This window comes from Cyclopterus lumpus, chromosome 10 (assembly GCF_009769545.1).
Source record: "Cyclopterus lumpus isolate fCycLum1 chromosome 10, fCycLum1.pri, whole genome shotgun sequence".
In the NCBI taxonomy this organism is placed as follows: domain Eukaryota; kingdom Metazoa; phylum Chordata; class Actinopteri; order Perciformes; family Cyclopteridae; genus Cyclopterus; species Cyclopterus lumpus.
The window spans coordinates 9,274,207-9,293,090 of record NC_046975.1 but is presented as its reverse complement, the minus strand read 5'-3'; the positions used below and the strand labels follow the sequence as shown (position 1 = coordinate 9,293,090).

Genomic DNA, 18,884 nt, shown 5'->3' with positions numbered 1-18,884 from the left:
GGTGCCCTGGTTTGTGCTTGGCAGGGCAGTTCAATGATTACCTTTGTTGATAGCAATAGGCTCAGCAGAATGAGAACTAGAATAATAATTATCAGGAAACCAACACTCCAATTCAATGTCTCTTCTGCTTAATAAAAGCAACAATTCCCATAAGCTATTGTTGATAAAGGTTAACTGTGTAAATAAAGGGTGGTATTTACACATTACAATTCATTCAAACTGATGTTTAGATTATTGGATGGCTGCTTATATTTTAGGCCTAAATCTAAACAAATAAGGTTGTTGTTAGCCTGTTCAACTCCCCTGAGTATTTACATTTAAACACACTGTAGAGGTATAGCACAACTTCTTCGGCTACCATGACTGAACAGTTATCTATACCCCTACACATTCAGATGTTAAAGGAGAAAATATGTTTACACTCAACTGTAACTTAACCCTTCATTTCAACTTGTATATTTGTTCAAACAGAAGAAAAATACAAGACGGCTGTCTCTGTCCTTGTCAATGTCTCAGTTCATGCATATGTGTGAACCCAGCTGTTGTCAGGCCATCTTTGAGTTAAAAGAGGAAAGGAGAAAAAAAAGGTATGTGGCGAGGAAATCCCCTGCAGTACGCCAAAATCCAAGGCAACAAATAGTCTGCAGCAGTCAGTCACACTCTGGTTTTAATGGCACACCCAACCTGAAATTGCTCAATTTGATGATAATTGTGAGAGATTAAGAGATAACTACTGTTGCACTTTGTTAAAATGCAGCCTATGTCAAAATACACGATTTTGAAATACCCTTCTGACAGCTGGGGGATCTTTGTGCTGTGGTGCTGTTCACAGCAGCTCGCATGAAATATATTGAAGTTTACATATTTCAAAGCAGTTGCCTCCTCAGAGACAGTTATGGGTGAGGCCTTTGACTTTTCTTTAATCTCCAGTCTCCATGAATATAGTGGCACCATGATCTGACCATTGTACTGTGTATACATGTTAGCGTACATTTTTTTTCTTGAATGCCGCTCATTTCATGTCGTTATGTCATATTTTTGTGGTCTCCTCTATTCATTGAATTTTGCTGAAATGCATTAATGTGTGCAGCGTGGTGTTTGTGCTGCAAGCTACTGTAAGATTAACTAAATGCATTCAGTCTTCTTCATCTGTAGTGTTACAGTTTAGGCCGCACAGTTGGACAAACACCAGGTTGTGTTCAGCCTCAGCGTACAGTATCAGGCCATTTTATGGGAATTCCCCAACTCTCACATTGATTGCTCCCCCCCTGTTCACCAGTTTCCTTAAAAAGTGCCTCTCTCCGACACAAGCTGAATGTGTGGGTGAGTTGTTGTTTATTTGTTTTAACATTTGAGGTGTTTAGTAACAGAGCATATTAGATTAATTATCAGTATTTTGTGGCATCGTCTTGTTTTGTATTTTTTATATTAAGTTTATGAGAGAGGTTTATATATTTTATTCAGGGCAAGTTGAATAACTTTCATGTTGTCGCTGAAACAAGGCGTTGTTGTTCTGTGTTTGGAACGGTACATGAGCGGCAAACGATTAATACCTGCACTATAAACCAGAACAACATACTGTGAGCTCTATAATTGTATGTCATAGGGGGTACTTGCTTGCTTAAGGAAATAATTTGATGGTGGATATGATTTTGTAATTCATTACAACACGAATATTGATGTCAAATTCATTTTAAGAACAAAATCACACAATGTTTTAAACTTAAAGATAAAATGTATTCTTTATCATTATTATATATACATAAGCTTGAGAGCAATTTACTTATCAACCTCTCACACTGGTTTCTTGGTCGTAGTTTCGATTTTCAATATAATTTGCTATGAAGAGCCTGTTAGTGTTACCATTGAAGCCTATTTGGTACCAGTGCACGTCATCCACATTTTTTGCATAGTGATAGAGACTCTTCAGCTAAGATGACCCTGGTCTTAAGGCCTCAAGAGGACAGCCCAGTCACTAGCCGACTAACAAAAGGACATTTTGTATTAAGCAGCACAGAGATAATGACTATGAGCTGCTGATTTCTGCTGTTGGAGATGGGGAACTGGACTGTCTCAGCAGGGTGGGGTGCCGACTCTGTACTTGTTACACTGTGGGCTTCAATCTGATGATTAACCCTTTCCGCATGTCATCTGCTCACTCTTCTGAGGAAAAATGCTTTAACATATTGAATGGAAAAAGTAGGTGGGAGGAGAAAACAAAGTGTACACTTTGTTACCCAAGAGGACTAAAAGATGGGAGGACATTTCCTGTGTCCTTTGGCTTTTGTTTTTGTGCACCAGCCTGTTTATTATTTCATCAGCCAGAGATTGAAACATTGTGCACCTATTACCAAGGACAAGGTGTTTGGTGGCCCGCTGTGTGAACTGTATGTTTGCTTTTTCTTGTAGCCAGTTGACAGCTCTCTCGGGAACACAGCGACACATAATAATAGTGTTTTCTGGCCAATGGGACGCTGCTGGTCCACATACCATATAGTTTAAAATCATATTATCTGTCATTTTGTTAATGCATGTGGTTTGGATTAAAGCAAGTGACTCTGCAATTAAATCTAAACCCGTTTTAACTGCATTATAAGGTACTATTTTATGTATGCTATTATCAAAAAGCAGTTTTAACATTAGCTGTTCCTCAGTATTACTGGTGCACAATTTTTTTTCTTACAGGAGATAATAATGGTGGCCACATAAATAGAAAAATATGAGTGTGATTCCGATTAGTTTAGATGAATTCATAATGAATCATGTCATGTATAGTGCAACACAATTTTGAAACTATGTGTTTCCCGTGTTAACACAACACGCTTCCCGATAAGACCTCCAAGGCTAACGCTCTGACATCTAAAAATATATGGTCGGGTTTTGTCCAAATAGTCTGTGTGGTCAAGCAGCGGCACGTTTTACTTGTGATTGTAGACTTTTTGGGAGTTAAATTAATTATTTTGACCCATTACAGAGGAGTAGAAACAAGCAATACCCCTGTATGGGTCAGTCTAATAGTAAATGGTCACAAGATGAAATGCATCAGAAGTAGTTTGTGCTTTCAGTTAACTAAAGAATGATCTTTGTAACTCGTTTAGGAATAAATATGATCACAGATTACCTGTTTGTTTATTCCCACAAGATGTCACTATTGCTCTAAATAATTCATCTTTGGTCACCAGGAAATTACATTACATTTCAACTTTATCGTGGTATTATTTTAAATAAACCACATCTAACATTTCACAGTGAGAGCTGAAAGGAATTCCTTTATTAATCAATTAGTCAATTGACAGACAACTAGTCAACACATATTTTGATAATGGACTTATTGTTTAACTCTTTTTCTATTCCTCAAATGTGAATACTTAGTGTATTGCTTTGTGTTGTGTGTTTAGGTATTTGGACCGTTTGTAACCAGTTTGAATAGTCAAATTGAGCAATATGGCCTTTTTTTGTTTTTTACTAATTTATTTTATTTTATCAACTGAATAACTTATTGATAAAGACAACACCATTGCTAGATTGTTGTCCTGTGCTGTCCTAATCACAATATTGATATTATATATCTCACAGCAGCTTTCATACATAATATTTCTTGTTAAACTATAGTGTAGACTTAAAAAGATCACCGTAACTTGAACTAGCCTTATTGCCCTGCTAGTTCAGAGGAAATGTGTGATGCAATAACAGAAACCCCCAACAGCCCCTTCTCTAAATGTATCAATGAAGAAAAAAGTATTTCTATGAAAATGGTTGGGTTTGTCCCTGGACTATAAAGCATGAGTACAAGAGGTAAAAAAAAAATATTACAAAAAAAGAATAAGAAGTTGTCAATCATAACGATTAAAGAAAAACATCTGGCTGTTTTTCATTATCTGCTTTACTCGCCCGTGCCATTGCGTCATATGAGCCATTCTTGTAATATATTATTCATGAACATATTTAAGTCCACCATGTATCATTCTGGTAAAACTTCTACCAAACTCGCATTTTGCGCCACTGTTTACATTACGGCCAGTGGCTCCCTGTGGTGTCCCGCTGACAGTGCGCCGTGTCCCGATTGGTCCGCCAGGCTGTCAATCAATCGTTGTTTACATCAAACGAGGTGGAAATTCCCGGGTTACAGCATAGACCAGTAGACCACTTCCGCAATAGATGTCTGGGCTAGGGAGACGAGAGGCCACTGCGAACTGAAAGGTATCCAGACAAAAGACACCTCTTTGTTCTTTTGTTTGTCGCTTAACTGCGCTTTCCAACAGACTTACTGCGTCAATAAAAGTATTTATAGTGGGTAAAAAAGACGAGCTAGCGGCTTCCTGTCCCGCACTGTCATCTAGTGTTAGCTAGCCGACAGCTAACGAGGATGTTGCTAGCAATTTGCATGACAACAGCGAAAACTAATATTAGCCTTCTTCAGCCAATCAAGGTAGCTATCAATTGCTGGATTGTGCTGGATTTGACTCTCGACTATTGGGTAGATGTTTGTTTGCAGGATTCACCGAACATTTACAATTTTCTCTGTGCTTTTGTCTTTTTCCTCTTGGATATGAACGGTGTAGTAGTGAACCATCACAAACGTTAGCACACTCTTGCCTTATGTTTCACTATTTGGCACTATGGGGATGATGTTGCTGCTTTTGTGCTCTCAAAGCTGTCGGTTAATCTTTATTTTCTTTGCTGTGCTTCGCCGATAGTGTCCTTGTCCTGCTGTAAATTATAAAGGGCTTTTAGCTAGTTAGTTCAAAGTACAGACAATACCTTATCTGAGTGGGTGGTATTTATTTAATCTGTTTTTAAAATGTTTTTATTTCTTAGTGTTTGTAATGTTGCGACAGTAATAGTTGTGGTTCATCGATGTTTCTACTGTAGGACAATTGGTACCAAGAAGTGAGTCAGTTATTTTTCCTCATACTCGTTTTAGCCAATGCCTCTGTTCAACTATTTCCTTTCCGTTGGTTGCTCTCATGCTGTACCTACCACAACTTTCTGATGGCCTATGAACGGTACACCTTTTTAACCTGGGATTCAGATGTGTCTGTTTGTCAATGTTAAAGTTGCTTCTCCCAACGGGAGAAGGGAACACAAGTACTCCGTCCAGCAGTTTTTGTTTGCTGTAAAGCTCTGCCACCACAACATGTTTTTAAATAGGTGTTCTTTTATCTTCTAATGAGTAGCATCTGGTATTTTATACGTTTTGAATTTAGCTGAAAATAACTGTCTCTTCTTTTTACAGTTCAGAGAACCATGTCTAGGAACTGAGCAACGGCGATGGAAGGGAAAGGCCCGTACCGCATCTATGATCCAGGTGGGAGTGAGGTCAAGGCCAGGGAGGAGGCCGGAGGGGGAAGCAGCTATAGACAGCTACTGGAGGAGAACAGCATACTGAGGGAGCGGATGAAGGGACTTAAGAGCTTAGGTATGTTCCCAACGACAGCATGGTCACCCCAAAGCTGAGGACCGAGTGCTAATAACAGCTGCTTTTTGGAATTCCACATCTGTCTAAACATCTGAGGATAGTTTTACACACACACACACACACACACACACACACACACACACACACACACACACACACACACACACACACACACACACACACACACACACACACACACACACACACACACACACACACATTAAGTTAGAATGAAACAATTATTTATATATATATAATTGTTTAATTCTAACTTAACTTAATTCTAACTTAAACAATTGTGTGTGTGTATGTGTGTATATATATATATATATATATATATATATATATATATATATATATATATATATATATATATTTGTTTAATTCTAACTTAATGCAGCCACAAAGTCATCACATGATGTCTTTCATAACAGATTATATGACTGAAGTCAAAATATAGGAATGCCAAAGGGAGACTGAGTTGGAATGTAGTAAAGCTGGACGATCTTCATTGGTAGTTTGTTGAAAAGCTTGCATGCAATGTGAACGGCTTGATTGCTCCTTTTGTGACTCACCAAAGGAGTGCTTCTCGCACATAGTTTGTCACCAAACTTCTATTATATCTGATGACTGTTCATGCTGATAGGTCTAGTCTTAGCAGTGTTTGAAAAGAAGTTAGTTCATGTACACTGCTGCTGGACAGAGACAAGATCTATATGAAACTTGCAGGTGATTTGCTGGAAGAGTCTCAATCAGAGGCATCAAAGCTTCGTCAGCGAGTGGAGGAACTTGTGAGAGACAATGAGGCCCTCAAGTCCTCCAGCTTTGCGGCCAGTCTGTGTATGGGAGGGCCCATTCATACGGAGACACAAAGTAGGCCTCACGTACTTGATGGTAATTGTTAATTTAACTTATTAACTAGATACATTTTTACATTTGTGGATAATCACTCTGAACAGTGTTTTAATTGTAGGACTTGCTGTTCTACTTGACTGAAACTTAACTTTGGTTTTGGTATTGCTTCAGGTAAACACTGTTTACACCCCACTGCAGAGCAGAAGGAGGAGCAAACAAGCTGTTTAGGGAACACCCTTCAGCCTGAGAAGCCCAATGTAAGTACTTTGTACTGTGAGTGAGATCTTTTGGTTCAGACAGAAACAACTTTGTGATGATTGTACAATTGTAAATGGCAAGTTTGACAAATTTATTGATGCAATTTCAGTCATTGTGTACTAATGTACTACTTTTTTTTTGTTTTTTTACAGGAGGCCTCAGAGTTTGAGGTTGTGAATGTAGAGGGGAAGACTTCAGACGCCTTGACTGTACGTACCAGACTTTTTGTGACACAAATTATTAAGAAAAATGAACTACCACAAGAGCTCAAAAGAAAGAAGAACGTTTTTTTTTAATTGGATCAACTATTTAAAATGTTTAGAATATCACAATACTCACTTCCAAAAGTAATTATTTTGTGTCCTGTTATTAGGCCAACCTTATATAGCCATTGCCTCAATATTAGGAACATCCTTGGTGCGGTGACTCAACAACAAACTCAATACTGGTAGCTCCAGTCTGAGTCAGCCAGGGGAAAGTCCAGGATTATTACTCACTAGAATTACACCGCTGATTCATTCACACACTACATCCTCGAGGATGTGTTAATAGGACACTATGCCAGAATATTTCTAATGGTACTGCCTAGCCTGTTAATACAACTCTATAGCCTGCTTTGGCACAGTTTCACACCCGAACACAATATTTTTGGTAAAAATATTACCACATGCAACTATATTGTGTGAGGATAACATTTTTAGATCCAACAGGAAATACTAGTTTGCCTTTTCAGATAGATTTGCTGCTGCTATTCATAAAAACGGTAGCTGACTTTTACAGTTTATTGATGTTTCATTCTTGTGCCGGTTGAAATTCATTGTACACTGAGCCTGAGGAGAACTGACTGACTATTAACCTGTCTGGATGTCTCCAGGCCGGGTCAGCGGCAGGAGTAATCCCCGTCCTGCCTCAGGAGAACATCGGGCTAGTCAGCCAGCTGAAGAGACTAGAGAGCTCCTTCAGCATATTCGCAGAGGAGTCCAACCCGAACCAGCTGTTGGCTCACCTTGGTCGCATGGCTGTGGAGTTTCACCATCTTTCCTCAAAGGTCCAAAAAAATGAACAGAGGACTTCCCTCCTACAGGTATGCGACAGGACAACTGCCTGATTCAATGCTAACCATTGACTTTAATGACATTGCAGATTCATAGATCTAAATATTTGAAGATTTAAATGCTATGTTTTTTTTAATGGTAAAATGTAACTCATCTCTGCATTTAGTTTTTTGAGTCCTTTGTTGATAGATTGTATTGGCAGTGTGGAAAGAGAAAGAGGACAACGGTCATTGTTTTTAATTTAATGACATGCATACGAAAATGTATATTCTTTTCAGACTAATGTTGTTTGCCACTGCAACAGTAGTGTTGGTGTCGTATACAGTTGTCTGCGCGGGTTGTGTATTACATTCACTTAAACAACTACTACTACTGGTAGCTTTTCTGATGTGAATGCATTGTCATGTTATATGTTCTATATAACATAGATGATCCCATAAAGAGTAGACAGTACCAGTAGAAGTGCGTCTCTACTTTAATTTATAAAAATAAAAAATGAAATTAGTATTTGCAGTGACTTGGTCTATATTCTTTTGACATTTTTATTATCATAATGTTAGTTTCTAAACCTCTCTCATAAACTTAAAAAAATCATTTGAAATACAGGACGATGGCCTTGAAGAGTAACTTTGTGCCATTCAGGTGGGACACATGTACAGGATTCAAAGTACCTTTTGCATTGTACCATTGTATTAAAGGTAGCTGGCTCTGTGTAGGCATTCAGACATAAAAACAAAAGATGTTAATGTCATTATACAGACAGATGCTTGCTATTGTTATTTTATAGACTCTATGTGAGCAGCTCAGACAGGAAAACAATGAGCTTCGAAAGAAAATGGAAGAGGATCATCATATCAGGAATCATGACTTGGAACAGCTGAGGTAATGTTTTTCTTCTTTTACATTTCACTGGTGTTTCTGCTGGAGCAGAACATGTGTTATTATTAAGGTCAAGGAACACATTGTCAGATTTGCAGTATATTCCTGACAAATAATTCAAACACTTTCACATTTCATTATTTTGATCTTTTTTTACTGTGACAATTTTGTTTCTCATGACCTTTTGAATGTAGTGGGAATAAGCTCCTCAATATTGTTTGACATATAGAAACCCTACACAGTTTTTACTTTGTCGTGGATGTGCATACTTTCACTTTTGAGGGGGGATTATTCCACTGCTTTCTGTTGGCGTCATTGCACTGGTAACGTAGGTTCTTCCCAGGTTCTTCCTAAAGGACATCCTGAAGCTTTGCAACAAACTCTGGGAAGGGACCTTGCTCACAGATGATCATTTTCATTTCTGATTCAGGCAGGAGAATCTAAAACTCAAGGAGCTGGTCACAGGAGCAGCAGCAGCACCAGCAGCACCACTTGACACCGAAGCTGCAGAGGCCAAAGAGGAGCCTGTGAAGGAGGAATCGGCTGCTGTGAGACCCAAGATGGAGGCCACCACACCACAGAAGGTAGCTTAAAATAAATGGCATGGAATATTTGATCTCTTTTTTTTATAATTTTATTTTACTGTCATTTACATGCCAACTATCTGTTATTTTAAATAAAAGTTTTTTTCAGTCAACTTTTGACTTCAAACTTCTGCACTAAACTCATATGGGGTTCGAGTTACAGAGGAATGTTGTGGATTAAGAAATGTTTTGTATGCACCCAGAGTGGAAAAGCTGCAGAGAAAACCCAGAGTAGACCTTGTGATGTCGAGGTGTATGAAAAGAAGATCAAGCTTTTGGAGAAGCAGAGAAAGGATGTGAGTCTTTTTTTTTTTTTTTGGGTCTTACTGCTCATCCTCTTTTGCCATAGGGGAAAGTCTCTGTGTAATATGTTTCCTATATGTTCGGTGTCATTTGTTTCACTTTCTGGTGCTGCTCACAGGTACTGGAGGTGAACAAGCAGTGGGACATTCAGTGGAACTCCATGAAGTCACAGTTTGAACAGAAGGTACAGTAATGACTTTACAGCTGTTGTGATTGGTGCGGGAAGACATCGCTGTGTCCTCGACCTGATAAAGAGCTGAGGAAGGAGAATTCATATCTAATTCTCTCTGAATTCTCATGACAGACATTTTCATTTTTGTCATTTCAAGTCCATTTAAAAACTATAATTTTTTTATGAAAACACTTGACTTTTTTAAAAATTTGTTTAATTTTTAGGATATTTCAAAGACCAATTAAACATACCCGGCTTCTTTTTAGATTCAAAGCAAAGCACTTAGAACATTGTACAAGAATGCATATATATGTTTATTTAGTACATTTCCCATAAAACTGTAAATAGTGTATGTGCTTAGAACGGTGAGCCATTTGTCTTTTGCTTTAGATTCCATTCAAAATTCTATTCAACACATTTTGCATTACGCCATTGGAATAATGGATACTAATGATCTTTCCTCTAGCATTAACGTTGACATGATTTTGAAATTTTGAAATATTTGAAAGGCACAGGGGACTCTGACATTGGTGTGCATCAGTTGGCAGTGAAGCAGCTCTGTGTTTTCTATTTGCTTGTCCAGTGAAAGGTGCAATCTTGCAACAGCTCGCTATCTGAGCATACTTACCACACGGCCTGTCACACCTCAGTCAGAATTCCCCTCACCTCTCTGGTACCCGCTGACTTCCTCTCGTGGTGCAGTCAGAGGGCAGCAGAGACACACACATGTACACACTCTTGCACTCATACTCACACACCTACGCATGTGCTCTCCCACAATCATGAACAAACCTACATTCACACTTTGTTGAGACTGCGACACCATGCAGCCTTGGGTTTAGACCGCAGAACCCTAGATATATCCATTTGCGTCACTAGCTTTGTTCATATTTGATTCAAAAACAGAACTGCATATGTTTGCAAATGTGTCCTTGTCACTGTGGTTTAGTCTATAATTTAATTTCATACATTTCTAAGGACGTATCCTAACGTGCAACAACAGATGTTTCTCTTTAACAGAGAGACGGAATCACATTGTACTCTTTTGGGGGTTGGTGTATTTGAGAATTACATTTCATAGCTTTGGTTCGTGGACTCAATGAATGCTGTCCTCAACTAAAATGTTGTTGTTGTCCCTCAGATCACAGACCTCAGACAACGGTTGGCTGAGTCCCAGAAAACTGTGCTTGAGCTGGAGGCCGAGAGAGAGCAGAGGCAGCGCGACTACGACAAGAAGCTGCTGCTGGCTAAGTCCAAGATTGAAAATGTACAGGTGAGAACACGAAGCCCAGGTGATAATAGTCTTAACAATTCAAAACCAGGAATGCATTACAAAGTGTGTGTGTGTGTTTCAGGGGGAGAAGGAGTGCCTCAACTCTGAAACCACCGAGCTGAAGCAGAAGATTCGCTACCTGCAGGACCAGCTGCTGCCCCTCAGCAAACAGAGGGAGTACCAGGAGAAGGAGATCCAACGCCTCAACAGGGTGAGTGTACTTGGGCTCTCCTCTCGTTCTGCAACTCTTCCACTGAGACTTTTCCTTCTGTGTAATACTTGTTTTGTCTTACTGCAGGCTTTAGAGGAGGCCTTAAACCTGCACACCCCTTCATCCTCACAACAACTACCTGGTCAGGGTAACTTTGCCGATGCAGCCAATAACCTGAAGAAACAGGAACTGCTCACTCAAATTGCTGTACTAAAGGAACAGGTCAGACATGCAACAACACATGCAGACACACATTCTAGAGTTGTTTGGTACCAGTATGGGAAATGGCTCTGATACCACCTAAGAAGCTATGCACTGATCTGATATTACATTATCGGATCATCTTTCGGCTGATTTACGACACACAGGACCAACAATAACAACGCGTGTCCCCTGCCGGACCTTTACTTTGCTGGTATGACACACCTACGGTTAAACGCTCTTGTACACCCTATATGTCCCCTGATAATTCTGCATGAACAAGTCCTGCTTGGCTAAATAACGGCACTAACAGCTGGTAACAGAGGTGAGCTTTTGGTAATAAACTGGAATGGATAAAATGGTTTGAAGGACATTTTTCACAACAATATAACTTTACATTTTTTAACGCACTGGTATCGGATCAGTGCGATGAGCAAGTTCAAGTGTCGATATCAGAAAGGGAAATATTTTCATCTCTAACATCCACACAGTTCTGTTGCAATTACACATGCATTTCCTCAGCTGCCTTTTTTAATTGTTTTTTTACTTCAGGTGAAGATCTTTGAAGAAGACTTCAGAAAAGAGAGGAGTGACAGGGAGCGAATGAACGAGGAAAAGGAGGATTTGAGACGGCAGGTTGAGAGACTTCAGGGTCAGATTACTAATTTGACCAATCAGGTAAGCTGTGTGTTCTCTTCTGTATATGCGTCATGACGAGGAATGCTTTTAGCTTTTGTTTCTTGCATTTGATCACAATTATAACTGAACTGCTCATGTGGGATTTAGATTTTTATGAATTTTTTTTACTTTGTGTTTGTGGTTCAGCTTCATCAGGCACAGAACGAGTGTCAGAGAGAACGTACGGAGAGATGTAAGCTGGAGAGACTGCAGATGCAGCATCACAAACAGGTACTGGCTGCAGCTCAGGCCTGAGCCTGGTAGTGTTGCAGACGAGTTGATATTTTAAATTGAAATTGTGCCGTCAACCTGGAGAAGTGATATGTTTTTGGGCCATGCTCCCAAGTGCATTTACTTAGGGCCGAGGCCTTCACTGAAAGTGGCTCTCCAAGCCTTTGGGACACCTCATTCAGTACAATATGACTTGTGGTAGACCTGGCTGACAAGCGCCCCCTTGTGACAGAATGCTGTCATGTAGATTTTGACTAATAAATTCATACTGGCCAGATTAATACTCCAGGACAAGAGCCTCACTCCAGCTAGCTTGTTAGTCAGTGCATTCGGGATCAGCAGGTGGAGCATTCACACTCCTCAGTGGGAGGCAGCTGCAGTAGGGTGAAAGGTCAGCAGTGGCCCATGCCATGACAGGGCCACTGCGCTCGCTGAGAGTAGCAGCCGGGCACTGATTGGGGATCACGTGTGTACTTGTGATCCCTCGTAGGGGCAGCAGCAGGAAAGACGTACCTCAGACCCCACGTCAGGCTCAGTGAACGGCCCGCTGAGCCCTCCCTACTGTGGTCCCTTTGTGCAGGTGGGACCGCAGGGCCCCGAGGGCTGGCCCATACACTTCCCTCCCCGGATGCCCAATGCAGCAGGCGCCACAGCCGCAGCCGCCGCAGCACCGCCCCCTGTACGAGACTTCCAGCCTGTTACCCCGGTAAGGGTCCTCTAAGGCCCCTCTGTCTCTGGAGTGACTCTGGTTCACTGAGGAAAAGAGGCCCTTTTCTCTCTCACCTCTACTCCCCCTATCTTTTGGGGGAAACAAGCAGTTGTAATTAGGTCTTAACTGTAGCGCAACCTAGCCACGCTTGCATTCAATAACCATTGTTGGGTTACGGCAAAGACTTGAGGACTGCGGGTTTTGATGAATGGGTCTATGTAGTGATTTCAGCTAAGGGGGTGCTTTCTCTTTGGTCAGGGTTTTCCTTGGCAGTCATCATTCCCGCAGCCGAGAGGGGCCAGAGCAGTAGGAGAGAGCTCAAGACCACCACCAGAGAATGCAGGTATGGTACAGCCAGCCCAGTTCACAGATGTTGCTAAAAGGATACAGATGGTGTTACTCTGTATATTTCTTATATATATTGACAAAACATTACCAAAACCACCGATGCGTTTGATGCAGTAGTTCGTCTCCCATTACTTTCTGTGGTTGACCAGATAATACTCGTTAGTAGGATCAATTCATCATTTACATGATTTGTTGACCAAAGAAATACAGAATATTGCCATCCTTAACCTCTCATGCAAATCGACTCATTAGATCCCACCACACTACATGTTTAACTGTTAATTTCAAATGAAAAGTGTGTGACTGAAGGTGACACATTCTTGTTTTGTTTTATGCATGCGTAGATCAGTCCGCAGCAACAACAACAACAACGACAGCCGCAGCAGCTGCAGCAACAGCCACAACAGCTGGATTTGGAAAAAGGGAGCGACAGAACATTGACCCTGGAAAGCACTAAAGCATCACTGTACCCACCAAATGGAGTCTGGGTAGTAGCATGAAATCAGTTTGTTTTTGAGTTGACAAGGTGTGATTTGATCTATAATTTTCCTACTGAAGTGTAGATATCCTATTGTAATGTTGTTTATACTTGCGTTTTATAAGGCTATTTGTGAAACACTTCGCTATTCTGAATATATACATTAAATATTATTTAGTTTTTTTTAATTTTTATTATTATCAGGAACTGAAGTCATTTATTAAATAGGTTGGAATAATTAACATTGTTTTTTTTTTCCAGAAAATATACCTACGTGCTTGTATCTGCAAATCTGTAACAACCTGACACTTGGTTTGTTACTTGTAAGGTTACAGGAAGCCATTCCCCAATATGAATAAGGCAACATATACTCATTCCAACAATGAATGATTATATATGTACATTGAATCATAGAATTTACAATGTGAATGTTGATTGATTTATGAAGATTTCTTCAGTACCATCGATGTTATAGAAATGTCCCATATGTGTAACTGTTCAAAAGTGGTTGTTGAAATACCAACATTTTGGGAAATGAATTTTCATGGTATCATACCAAAAAACATGATTGTGATTATTGATAATTTATTTATAACCTGCTGTTTTGATAGTTGCATTGACTAAGTGTAAATCATTGTCTTTAGTAATGCTGTTCTTTCTATGTTGTTAGTGTAATCCCAATATATTGTAGCTATTGACATTGTATGTTTGTATCAGACACAATACACAATGCACAGTACATACACAACCTTTTTTTCCCATGATGATGGACCTAATCTCATTAAACGCAACACTTCTACTTGACCACAATTGATTGACCACTCATTCCGATTCTCATACTCATCTTACTGCATCCTGTATTATTGCCCACAGTTCAGCCCCGACATCCAGTATCTAGACCTACACCACCGAAACCTTTAGGCAGCAGCGATGGCGACGTCGATCCTTTTTACAGAGTTGTAATCAGTGCAGCTAGTACTGAAACATGAAGTTGTTGCTCAAGCAACAGAGGAAGAGTTTCATCAGTATGTAGGGGCCCTAGATTCAATTGTACAGCAATACAGCTGCTCCTGGGAGGAAAACCTCTCCCAGGATGTCTGGCTTTGCTCTCTGTCCACTTCAACGCCGTGCTGACTGTTTTGTGAAGGGTTGTGACAAAGTCAAGAGCTTTGATAACAGACAGCATCCACACCTCAACAGAATGTGTGTTACCATTTTAAAAAGGAAGATCCAACCTCAAATCAAGCCACTGTTTTCACTGAATACCCACTAAATTAACATAGAAGGGCTTTTACAATGTGTGCAAATTAATTAGAAGCTCCATCTTATCAAACAAGTTAAGTTACAGGGAACAAAGTCCTGATGGGTGAGCTGAAATGAAAAATTTGCCGAATTGCACTTTGAAAGGTATGCTGTAATTACTGGCAGTTGTATTTTCTTGGTTTGTAGCCTTTTCTTTTTTGCTGTAGGCAAAAGCACATGTGAGACTTTTTGTATTTGACTGGCTTAATAAATCTATTCTAAATGTCTTTTAGCATCTTGCTTATTCATGTCCATTTTTATTGCACAATAGAAATGTCGGGGCCACAATTTTAATAAATCATATTCTTTCCCATTACACCCTCATATTGGTTGTTTCCTGTAAAAGAAAAGGGTCCTCACATTTGTGTGTTCTCCATGATTTATTATTAGTAATTAACATTTAGAATGCGATGTTAACATGTCCTGGGATGAGAAGACGACATGACACTGGGATTTCAGGGCAGCTCGAATGCACTGAAGAGCCGTCCTGAACCCCAGACTCCAAAGAGGCCCCACAGGGTTCCTGTTTTCAAGCCTCCTCTTCATTCAACATGCCATCCTAAGTATCAGAATCTGTTAACATTATTCTAACTGTTTTACATTGCTCTACCTATCTGGTGCATCTCATTACAGATACTTCCTTAGGTAGAGCACACAGAGGGATGAATCAGATCTAGCTGATCGTCTGCTGCATGTACAGCTCGAGCAGGTATTTGTGAATGTCATCCAGGACCGTGGAAACTCTGACACTTGGGTGCCACCTCATCACCGGCTTCCCGTCCGGACCCACCAGAAACTTTTCAAAGTTCCACTTGATGTCGGTGAGTTTCATGGGCACCCAGAACATTCTGGCAGGGTCCCCGATGAGATCTCCGACTGGAGGGCAGGAGTCCTGCATGGCAGAAAGCACAGTGTCATAAGGAGAGAACAAAGTCTGGGGCCCCGCCACCTGTTGTAATCATTCCTTTATCATGATACAAAGGTAAGTACAAGTTGTGCATTCACTAATAAAAATAAACAACTGATAACTAATAAATGAGATATTGAATACATAAACTACTTCATCCATTATAGGAAACCTTGAGTGTTTTCCACTGGATCATAAATCCAAATCAAAGAGCTATGCACTATGTCGTATACAGCTGATGAGTAATTTGATACTAATATATATATTAGTATAAATGTAAGCTTTTACATCTCAAACACAGACCACGACGTACCTTAAGGAAAGTGAAAACCTCTTGCTCTTCTTTTCCATTCACGTCACCTTTCTCAAACATCAGGAAGTTTGGAACAAATCCATTGCCTGGCCTAACATGCCTGGAATCAAAAGGACGACATCTTATCAGTGGATGCACCCCTAAACACTTTGTGGCCTGGCAGCTGTCCAAGTTTCACTGAGCCAAGGACAAAAACACTGGCGTCTGCCAATCAGTTTAACTTTAGTGAAGAAATGGTTACTTTCTTGATTCTTTCGTTGTTCTGAGCTTGTACTCATGGTTGAATGCTCTTATTGTAAGTCGCTTTGGAAAAAAGCGTCAGCTAAATGACATGTAATGTAAGACCAGCTGATTGAAATGGCTTTGCTCTGGGTATAAGACAACTGGTGGAACCTAAGACATACATTCTGTGGGTCAGAGGCCTCGAACAGAAACGGATCTTAATGCCAAAGGGTGTTTTCCTTTATTAATGAAACGTTGCTGATTGATAGAGGATTTAGGAATATTGCAAATTCCTCTCTCCATCAGCTTTGAGGGCTCTTATGTTACAGAACATTACAATGTACACTGTCTTGTGAGACGTTTGCGACTGAAAATTAGGGGATTCTCATGTTTCCACATCTTCTACAAGCTGAAGAAGGTTCAAACTGCACTCAAATAAAACCTCCAATATTGACTTGCTTTTAACGAGAAACATTGCTCACTTTATGCCTGGCAGAATTTCATGTCTTTGCCCTGGTTCCTGTTTCCCAAATTGGTTGCAGGGATAGCCCAGAATGGTTAGTCCAAGGGGTTTCATCTGCTCGTGGAGTGCATTCAGTTCTGAGAAAGGAAAAGAAGAATATATGCAGATAGAGAAGCTTTCATTCATTTTATTTTATTATTTTAATAAATACTGCAACACCAAATAATGCTGCCCGTTGAGCCGTTTCTTACCCACATACTGGAAGGTATACCCTCAGTATGTGGCCACGTTGATGAAGAGGACGCTCTTGCCCTTGAAGTCACTGAGGTTCACAGTGTGACTCCCGTTTAGGGTCTTTGCACTATATTTGTATATAGTGTTATTTGTGGATTTACATCGCTGGAGAGTAGAAAAACAGGTCAAAGCAGGTTATGTTTGTTGTAACTGGCCAAAGTCCAACACACAATCATCAGCATTTCTTTGGCATAGTATGTTGGCTTATAATAGATTAATCTTGTTTGATATTATACATCTGCAACAAAGCATATGCCTATATGGACTTATTTGCTTTTCACCCATTTTCTAGCGAGTGGTAGACCTCAACATGGATTTGACCTCTCAAAATAAAAACATGTGTCATTATGGTGCAGCCCTTCATGAGTCACACATATATTTAGATATTAACAAATCATATTTGTAATGGACTGAGAAGTGTTGAAAAAGCCCTGAACATTAACCAAACAAGTCTATACCATCTCTGTCGGACCCAACCTGTTTCCATGGAAAAACAACAGGTTGTTAGCCAACAGTTCCCAACGCCCTAACACAGAAAGGCAGATAGGAACAGCTGTAGCACTCTCACTGTTCTCCCACCTTATAGATTACAACAGTTACATAAACATAGTGTCAACATTGTGCTCATAGAAACAGAGGCCACTGGGGAATAACGCCCTCTATAATCAGGTACATTTTACAAAACATAACCTAAAGATCTATCCAAAAGCAACTGTCTTTTACAGTTCCATTTCTAAAAAGAAAGAAAATACATTTAAAACATATATAAGATGTTGCAGGGGTTTTTTTTTCATGCAAAACTAGTCTGGTATGAGATGGATTGTGTGACAGACACATAAAAGACTGCATCACTTGCACCACTTTAATAACACTTTCTATATCTTGGAATTAAATCAATTAAATTAAAACATATAGTGACGTCCTCTGGTATTAGGCTGCCGGTGTCACGTCTGTCTATCTATCTGGATACACACTATCGATCTGTGTGTGTGAAACTTAGAAAAACAAGGCACATCGTGCATCTATTAAAAGCTGAAGGAATGAAAACAGCATCCTCTAGTGTACTACTGTAATCATGCTGATCAAAGATCATTATTTTACACAAAGCTGGAGTAACTACGATGGAAGGTTTGATATGTGTGTGCGTGTGTGTGTGTGTGGCGGGGGGCATCAACAGGTGGCCTACCTGTGTGAGTGGGGTTTCGGCGGCGCAGGGTCCCAGCAGACCGAGCAGCAGCATTGGTAAGAAGGGCCGCATCATGTCGTCCTTCCCCGTCACGGTGACGACTCGCTGTGGGTGTCTGTCTGTCCGCAGGAGTATTTGACTCCTCTGGCTGGGGGCGGAGGGCCGCACAGCTGGCTGAGATTACGCCCCCTGCTGACGCAACGACGTAACACACGGCGATCGGCCTTTGAATGAATTAATGAATAATATAAGATAAGATAACTTAAATAAGATGATCATTTATTAGTCCCGCAGTGTGGGGATTTACAGGTGTACAACAGCAGAGGCCTTTGAATGAATTAATGAATAATACAAGATAAGATAATTTATATAAGATAATAATTTATTAGTCCCGCAGTGTGGGAATTTACAGGTGTACAACAGCAGAGGGCAAAGTGAAAACAAGAGACAAAAACAAGTAATATAAATAAGCAATTAAGCAATAATAAAACAGTAATACAAAAACAGTTAGAATCCACAGTAACTGAAATATTATATATACAG

At 40.1% G+C, this 18,884-nt stretch overlaps 2 protein-coding genes across 15 annotated transcripts; one reads left to right on the top strand and one right to left on the bottom strand.

Annotated features, from left to right (window-relative positions):
• Positions 1-1,201: 1,201 nt before the first annotated feature.
• On the top strand, positions 1,202-15,183 carry tnip1 (TNFAIP3 interacting protein 1). 13 transcript variants are annotated; one of them, XR_004610014.1, is made up of 19 exons: positions 4,082-4,200; positions 5,237-5,419; positions 6,149-6,313; positions 6,446-6,531; positions 6,685-6,741; positions 7,407-7,616; positions 8,375-8,469; positions 8,897-9,050; positions 9,254-9,346; positions 9,472-9,537; positions 10,667-10,798; positions 10,881-11,009; positions 11,097-11,231; positions 11,763-11,888; positions 12,036-12,119; positions 12,700-12,825; positions 13,087-13,171; positions 13,521-13,702; positions 13,916-15,183. XR_004610014.1 is itself a non-coding variant. In XM_034542757.1 (18 exons), exons 2-18 carry the CDS (start codon positions 5,272-5,274, stop codon positions 13,631-13,633), a joined length of 2,094 nt encoding a protein of 697 aa, XP_034398648.1. In that variant the 5' UTR covers positions 1,202-1,323; positions 5,237-5,271; the 3' UTR covers positions 13,634-15,183. The 13 variants fall into 13 exon arrangements, 11 of the variants coding, with proteins under 11 accessions (XP_034398648.1, XP_034398654.1, XP_034398652.1 ...); XR_004610013.1 differs by having other exon boundaries at positions 12,610-12,825; XM_034542757.1 differs by lacking the exon at positions 4,082-4,200 and adding an exon at positions 1,202-1,323 and having other exon boundaries at positions 12,610-12,825; positions 13,521-15,183.
• Positions 15,184-15,323: 140 nt separating this feature from the next.
• gpx3 (glutathione peroxidase 3) lies at positions 15,324-18,457 on the bottom strand. 2 transcript variants are annotated; one of them, XM_034542767.1, is made up of 5 exons: positions 18,342-18,457; positions 17,113-17,260; positions 16,881-16,998; positions 16,177-16,276; positions 15,324-15,848 (listed from the first exon to the last, which is right to left on the bottom strand). In XM_034542767.1, exons 1-5 carry the CDS (start codon positions 18,414-18,416, stop codon positions 15,630-15,632), a joined length of 660 nt encoding a protein of 219 aa, XP_034398658.1. In that variant the 5' UTR covers positions 18,417-18,457; the 3' UTR covers positions 15,324-15,629. The 2 variants fall into 2 exon arrangements, with proteins under 2 accessions (XP_034398658.1, XP_034398659.1); XM_034542768.1 differs by lacking the exon at positions 17,113-17,260 and having other exon boundaries at positions 18,342-18,434.
• Between the last annotated feature and the right edge of the window lie 427 nt (positions 18,458-18,884).